At 32.2% G+C, this 7642-nt stretch overlaps 2 protein-coding genes across 2 annotated transcripts; both read right to left on the bottom strand.

Moving 5' to 3' along the window:
* Positions 1–843: 843 nt before the first annotated feature.
* On the bottom strand, positions 844–2410 carry LOC25494184 (transcription factor MYB1). Its single transcript, XM_013602969.3, has 3 exons — positions 2053–2410; positions 1820–1949; positions 844–1730 (listed from the first exon to the last, which is right to left on the bottom strand). Exons 1-3 carry the CDS (start codon positions 2183–2185, stop codon positions 1070–1072), a joined length of 924 nt encoding a protein of 307 aa, XP_013458423.1. The 5' UTR covers positions 2186–2410; the 3' UTR covers positions 844–1069.
* Positions 2411–5908: 3498 nt separating this feature from the next.
* On the bottom strand, positions 5909–6995 carry LOC25494185 (stress-response A/B barrel domain-containing protein UP3). The gene has a single exon (XM_013602970.3). It carries the CDS (start codon positions 6940–6942, stop codon positions 6139–6141), a length of 804 nt encoding a protein of 267 aa, XP_013458424.1. The 5' UTR covers positions 6943–6995; the 3' UTR covers positions 5909–6138.
* Between the last annotated feature and the right edge of the window lie 647 nt (positions 6996–7642).

Below are 7642 nucleotides of genomic sequence, written 5' to 3' on the forward strand. Positions count from 1 at the left end.
ACATTGTAATAATTCGAAAACTATGTATTGGCAAATGACCATATGTAACGATTCCGAGGTTATGAGATTCTCACCTTTACCAATTGTATATGAACTACAAATGGCTAAATGTATTACAATTTGTATATGAACTAATGGCTAAATGTATTATTTGATAAAACTATTTAATATCATTTAAAAATTGTAATATTTAAATTTTGCATTTAGAAAGAAAAAAAAACATTGAAATAGCATTTAAAATTTTCAATTATTAATAATTGTGAATGTTGAATGTAACATTGATGCATCTTTTTTCTCTTTCGATAACAAAGTCGGTATTGACATTTGTATAAGGATGAAATGGGTGCTCTTTATTTTGCCAAAATGTGATGTGCATGTGGAAGAAGCAATGAGTTTATGAACTAAACTTGGTTCCGGTTGATTCCGAGCTCGATTCAATTAAAGCGATGGATAATTTTCTATCGTCAAGACACGATGCAACTGAGTTTGGTTCTAATATTGTACACTATAAATCTATTTTCTCCCACTATTAATTGAACATATTTTGATTAATAAAATGTTATGAATTTATTTGTCTCAAAAAATAATGAATGTTGAATATTTTTTTAATAAAAGATATAGAAAAGTAGCCTAATGCTTATAGACAATAATTTTCTTTTTTGTGTGAAATAAAAGAGTTTACAAATAGTTCGATGAATAACAAAAATTGTCATTAATTTATTTTTAGTTTAGAAAACAACCAAAACCCTTTAGTTTGACAATGTAGAAGATCCCAAAAATCAATGCCAATAAAATATATAATACGTTAAACATCGTTCCATGAGATTTCCAAGTCCACAAACATGAAATGAAAGACTTCATACTATCTTAGCTATTTTATTATTTTTGGTAACCACTAACCATTGGTGGTAGCAATATTAAACCGCAAAATATATATTTACTTATTGAAGGATAGTAGCACGAAATCAAAATAAACAAATAAAAAGCTTAGAGTGGCTAATTTAATTGAGTAAAAAGGATGTTTAAGAAGGACATCTAATTGTAACTACAAAGTCTAGAGTGGTTAATTTCATTCTCCAAGTACATCCTCACTGGATTCGAGAAAAGAAGTAAAATAATGAAGGTTGTTAGTCACATTTTTCTCATCAACAAAACTACATTCTGTCCAGTTCTTGAGAATCTCATCCGAAAACATAGGAGTCTGGTCAGAACAAGGTGACAATAACTCATTGTAATCAAAATTGCATGCAGTTGAAAAATCCGAGTTCAAAAGTTCGGATAAGCTAATATCATGATCTCCCATGTTAAAATCAACTAGCAAATCTGTGGATAGTCCTTTTTTCGCATCTGAAAATGACAAAAATTCATTACCATTCTCCATTTGGTTGTTACTCATTGAATCACTATCCCTGCTATCAACATGCATTGATGGCTTTGTTTTTGTCTCTGTCTCAACTTTGTTCTGCAAATTCTGCATTGTTGATGAGTTAGGGAGTGAATTCATGAATAATACCTTAGAGCACTTGGTAGCTTTTGTACGAACAACATGTGAGTTTGGCACCATTGGTTTAGGATTGTTCTGTTTATGTGCGATCTTTGCATTTTTTGGAGTAGAGTTGTTGGTGTTTTGTTGTTGGAGATCTTTAACCTTTTTTCCTAAATTCGTGTTCCAATAATTCTTGATTTCATTGTCTGTTCGCCCTGGTAGTCTTCCAGCTATTAGAGACCATCTACCAAAAAATTAAAGGAAGAACAATTAGCATAAATTCTTCAAAATAATTAGTATTAGTAATCACTTTTTATGATAATCAAATGTTACCTATTTCCAAGTAGTTTGTGAAGTCGGATGATAAGATCTTCTTCATCTGAGGATATGTTGCCTCTCTTAATATCTGGTCTTAGATAATTCAACCATCTAAGTCTACAACTTTTTCCACATCTTCTTAAACCTGCATGGCATAAATATATTTACAAAAACATGAAGGAAAAAAATATAAGCAAACAAAAGTGCGTCATTGATGATCTATGTAAGAAGATACATAATTAATGAACCTGCTCTTTTGGGAAGGTTTCTCCATTTTCCTTCACCATGGAGCTTAATGTAGTCTGAGAGAATTTTGTCTTCATGAGCTGTCCAAGCACCTCTGTTCAATCCCTCCTTTGCACAACAAGGACTTCTCCCCATTGATGCTCTTCTTAATTAGGCTGTTTTGGATTCCTACCTCACTCTCCGGATTGGAGTACGTGTTTGGATGTAGACAGAATTAAATAACTTGCAAGAGTAATTGGTAACCACCTATATATACACATATGTGCCAATATATGGATACTTTAGGTTGCATATGGAATTGCTATCATTTATGTCATGTCACGGAACAATGTTAGAATGGGACATGCACTTGGCTAGAAATTTATATCTGGCTTCAACAGTGTTATACTTTATTTTAGATACACCTACTAAATTTTTTATTTTTTTTTACAAAAAAAACTTTTAATATATAAATATAATATTCTATTAACTTTTAAAGTGTTACTCTCTCCGATCCTTAATATAAGAAAAAAAATTATTTTATAGATTATGTACTTGCAGAAAATAATATAACATAGAGGTGATGATTTAGATGTGAGCTGGACATGGATTTTCCTGGTCCTACGTATTCCTAAAGATCTTAGGTAATCAAAGTTACATAATTCTATATTGGATGAGACTCTCTTTTACGCCTTGAGTGAGGGGTGTATTTATAAATACGACATGCAACCTATTTATAAACCCTTTATTCATATCTAACAACTAGCATCGCCCTTTTATGGATATATTCGTTATGCCAGTCTATAGCCCCCCAAAACATGAGGCCAGTAAGGCGAAGTGATTTTAATTATGATGAGCTTCATCTGGCTTGGTTGCCCATAAATGCTATGTTTTTTTACGACGGTCCAAATTAAATGAATAATTGATGTATCTAATATATATTATAAATTAGATACATCAGTTATTCAATTAATCTAAAAAGTGATTTTTTTTTAGAGTATTTTAGAAATTTTATTTCTATATACCTATATTCTTTTAAGAGTCAAATATATTTTGACGGTAGCCAATCTAAAATATAATTTTTTTTAGAGGATAAATTATAAAGTTGAACATTTATTTATTTTTAAAAAAATATTATACACTTTTTTTTTAACAAATAGTTTTTTTTACTAAATATTTATGTATTAATTAAAAAATATCAAAGTAGATTATGTGAATAGTGCACATTTTAAAAATGCAACATGTACTTTAAAACATAAGAAGTATTACCGATTAGAGCAAATTTAACTATCCAAACTAGCTTAACCGAACAAACGGAGAACACATCAAGTTCGCTCATAGTTTCATTGGGCCACATATTTGGTGGCACAACCCAACCTAAAATACGAAAATTGCTCTTCTCCCAACAAAAAACACACACTCCCATATAAACGGTTCAAAATACCCCACGTAAGTTAACTCGCACTAATTTTCTTTCTGACTTTCTCAATGAAAAGCACCCAAATTCCAATTTTTTAGCAAAGTGAACAGCAGGGATGAGTTTCAATCTGTCGAGACATGTCATGGATGTACATTGAAACTTTGAACCATCATTGCACTCTTGTCCACCACGTGCTGTTCCATGAAAATTGTTTTTTTGACAATGAATATTTCCTATTGACACAAGTAAATGATTAAATTACTCTAGCGGTAGTTAATTGTCTTGGCATATGTGCCTGTCTCTGACTTTGTTGTTTTTTATTATGATTTTACGAGTTTTGGTTGAAAAATTAAAATAAATTGAAAGTTATTCAGAATTCTACGAAACTTTACATACATCTCTATAAAAATATATATAGATGATATGAAAAGTTTCGTAACATTCCAAATAAGTCTCAATTTTTTTTATTTTTCGACCGAAACGCACAAAATCGCAATTGAAAAAAAATCGACACTTATTCGGAATGTTACGAAACATTGCACATCATCTATATGTATTTTTATAGAGGTGTCTATAAATTTTCGTAGCATTTTGACTAAGTCTCAATTTATTTTGATTTTTCGACCGAACCATGCAAAATCGCAATTTTTTTCAAGTGCGAGTCCGAAAAAGTGTCCTAGAGGTTGAACTTTTTCACGCTTTTTTGCACTCATGTTTAGAACAAAAAAATAACATCCCCCAAATTTTTTTTGAATTTTTCGACAAGGACGGATTATATATAAATTTTTAACGCGCTAAAATTAAAAACGCGTAAACATCAACCTAAAAATTGAATTTTGAGCTGTTTTTTTGCAGACACCTCTGTAAAAATAGATATAGAGGATCTGCAAATTTTCTTAGTATTTTGAGTAATCGTCAATTTATTTTTAATTTTTTTACTGAAACGCTTAAAATTGCAATATTTTTTCAACTGCGTGTCCGGAAAAGTTATATAGATATTGAATTTTTTTCATTATTTTTTGTACACATATTAAGAACTTAAAAAAAAAAAAATTCCCGCAAAAAATTTGAATTTTTCGACAACGGATGGATTAAATATGAATTTTTAATGCGCCAATAATTCAAGAAACTAAAACATCAAAACGTCGACCTAGAAATTGAATTTTGATATGGTTTGTTGCAGACAACTCTAAAAAAAATAGAGGGTCTGTAAAGTTTCAATTTATTTTGATTTTTCGACCGAAACACGTAAAATCAAAATAAAAAAGCAGAAAAGCCAAAGGCAATTAACTACCTCTGAAGGAGCCAGCGGCAATTAACTGCAGCCGCATATGCCAGAGACAATTAACTACCGCTGGGGTAATTTGATCATTTACTTATGTCAATAGAAAGTATTCAATGTTAAAAAAACAATTTTCCTCTTCCATTGTCATTGCTTCTCCAGGTGTTGGATCTGAACCCTTTGTTGGTGTTGGGTTTAGTGACTTGACTGTGGATGCCATTGATGTTTTCTTTGTGAGTTTTTGCGTGTGACATGTCTCGATAGATTGAAAGGGTGTTGTATGGAAGTGAGCTTTCAATGTGAATTTCAGTGGGAGTATTTTGGTCGGTCTATATGGAAGTGAGCGTTTTTTACTGAGAGAAGAGCAATTTTCCTAAAATACATCAGGTTGGGGCGAACCAAGCCCAGGTATCTAACAAATAAACTATTTTAATTTTCAAAACATGAATAAAATAGGGGGAATTTCTAATCTTATCCACCATACTTCTCACGCAACCTTTTAATTTTCAAAAATACTTTTCGATTTTCAGATTTTAAAATTCGAATGAGATTTTTTTGCCATTTTTAAAGTGTTATAAATAAGTTACGGTTCAACTGTGACTACTTTTTTTCCATAACTTTTACCAGTTCAGATTCTAAAATATAGATGAAATTAATACTTTAGATTCTAAAATTTGTAATTAAGGATGTCAATTCAACCTAAAAGTTTTAAAATTGATCAAAACACTCTCATATCTATAGGCCATATATGTATGTTGTTCTCGCAGAGAATTCTAAAAAGTGACTTGGAGTTGGGATAGCTCTGGTGGAGAGTGAATATGGCTGAACGAGAAAGGTTAATAGTGCCTGTGGGTAATAATGATAAGGAATAGGATAGTATGAAATGAAACAAAATCTCAACTTAGTCTATTAAGTATAACTCTCTTCAACTTTCAAGACTAATTTATCTATACTTAGAACTAAATTGGAAGGGAGTGTGATATTCCAATGACTAAATTGAAGGTTTTTTTCTATGAAATTTGGAGAAAAGGAATGGCGGGGGTAATGTGAAACTGTGTAAGGTTGCTCTAATAATTTCATGTACCCTTTGCCAGTATATCATTATGCTATTTTACACACAACACCAACTTAAAATTCAAGAAAAATGTTAAAATTGAAGTTCACCGGCATCATCCCATTCATAAGCTTATTGAAGTTTTATTATCATGTTTTGATTGATTGACATAAAAGAACCTTTGAAAACAAATTACAACAAGTTCATAAGCTATTTCTAGTTCAAATTTATTTTCATAAGCTTTCCAAGATGTAAAAAAAACTGCAAAATTGAGAGTACAACACAACAGGTCTACACAATGAAACACAGAAGTGAAAAATTCAAAAGCAATGATCAAACAGAAATAACCTTCATCAAAGACTTGCCGATTGAGGAGGTGGTGGCGGCGGCACCACATAATCAACGACAACAACACTCTCAATCTGATCCCTAACCTTATCCTTCTGAAATTTCATCAACTCATGATTGGAATCATGTTCCTCCATCTCCTTCTCTCCTGGAAAAACCGCTAACGAAGCAATCGAATATCCCTTAGCTCTCGCCGGAGAGAAATTCTCACCATAGGAAATTTGCTTAATCTGTTGAAAATTTTCTGGAATTTCTTTAATAACCTGTAAAACCTTATCATTAACAACATTCTCCTTCAATTTCAAGAACATAACTCTCATCGCAGAACCCTCCTTCGGAACCAAATCCTCACCGTTAAGATCCTCAGCGATCCAATCAACGGCCATGATATCATCAATGATAGGAAGCACGTTTCCCTTAACGACGCTGACGTGGCTAGGGTGAGCGGAATAAGCTTCGAGATCTTGTTTGGAGCTGTAACGAGTGTGAAGCATGTGAGTGAAGGTTAATGAAGTGGAACGATTGCGTAGGAGAGGGCCTACGGTAAGATGGAGGACTTGATCGAGGGATACGAGAGAGCTGAGATTGTTAATCATGGAGGTAATTTTGGAGGGTTCGGTGTCTTGTTTGACTTTGAAGAGAACGATGTGTTCTATGGTTTGGGATTTGGAATGAGTTGTTGACATGGTTTTGATTGAAGAAGAAGATCTTGATGGAAATGAGAGAAGATGTGGTGTGAGGTGTTTTGAAGATGACGAGGAAGAAGGTATGCGAAGTGAAAATGAAAGCTGCGTTCTCAGACACAACATCGTTTACACTGGAAATGAATGATAGTGACTGGGATAGTGGGTGACTCACTTGATTCTTGTGAATCCAATTTTATTTTGAGCATTACTTTTCCACGTGTCTTTTCCCTAGCACCCTATTTTTTTTTTCTTCGTTTTCTTTTGTTAAATGGTAAAAAGATGAGTAATGGGTTTTTCCGGATCACATAATCTGGAAACCCCCTAAATACCATTTTTTAAGGTAAAACAGTTCAGATTATATAATCCAAATTGTATCAGCACAAATCTTAAACATGTTTGTAACATGCATAGTCATTTTTGGGACAATATTAATTTTCCTAACTTTCATTCTTCTGGTTTGAGTCATTGTTATCTGTTCTTAGTCAAAAATCGGGTTTTTGGACTCCTTGATCGGATTGCTCCAAAACTTCCCCAGAAAATCAGAAAAAATTCAAGGACCATAACTCCCATAGAAGGGACTTCTTACGGGACTCCGCCTCTCAAAATCCAAAATTCCATCATCTTGGTTATTATGCTCCCGTTTTTTTTTTTTTACTTTGTCTTCGATTTAGTGATTCAATTTTTATTATAATCTTCTTATCTTGGTATTATGTTTCAGTCGATTGTAATTCTTATGAAATTGGAATCTAAATTTATTTAAGTGGCTGAAGCTTTACAGGTTTTAATAGTTTATGTGTAAAAATGGTAAAAAATAAAAATAAAA

The sequence above is a fragment of the Medicago truncatula genome, chromosome 4 (assembly GCF_003473485.1).
Source record: "Medicago truncatula cultivar Jemalong A17 chromosome 4, MtrunA17r5.0-ANR, whole genome shotgun sequence".
NCBI lineage: Eukaryota > Viridiplantae > Streptophyta > Magnoliopsida > Fabales > Fabaceae > Medicago > Medicago truncatula.

Excerpts from the sequence above, each read along its gene's own strand:
- LOC25494184 (XM_013602969.3), bottom strand. The coding sequence starts at position 2,185 with ATGGGGAGAAGTCCTTGTTGTGCAAAGGAGGGATTGAACAGAGGTGCT. Across the intron at positions 1,950-2,052 it reads AAACCTTCCCAAAAGAGCAG|GTTTAAGAAGATGTGGAAAA; the intron begins GTTCATTAATTA and ends TATGCCATGCAG. Across the intron at positions 1,731-1,819 it reads CACAAACTACTTGGAAATAG|ATGGTCTCTAATAGCTGGAA; the intron begins GTAACATTTGAT and ends ATTTTTTGGTAG.
- LOC25494185 (XM_013602970.3), bottom strand. The coding sequence starts at position 6,942 with ATGTTGTGTCTGAGAACGCAGCTTTCATTTTCACTTCGCATACCTTCT.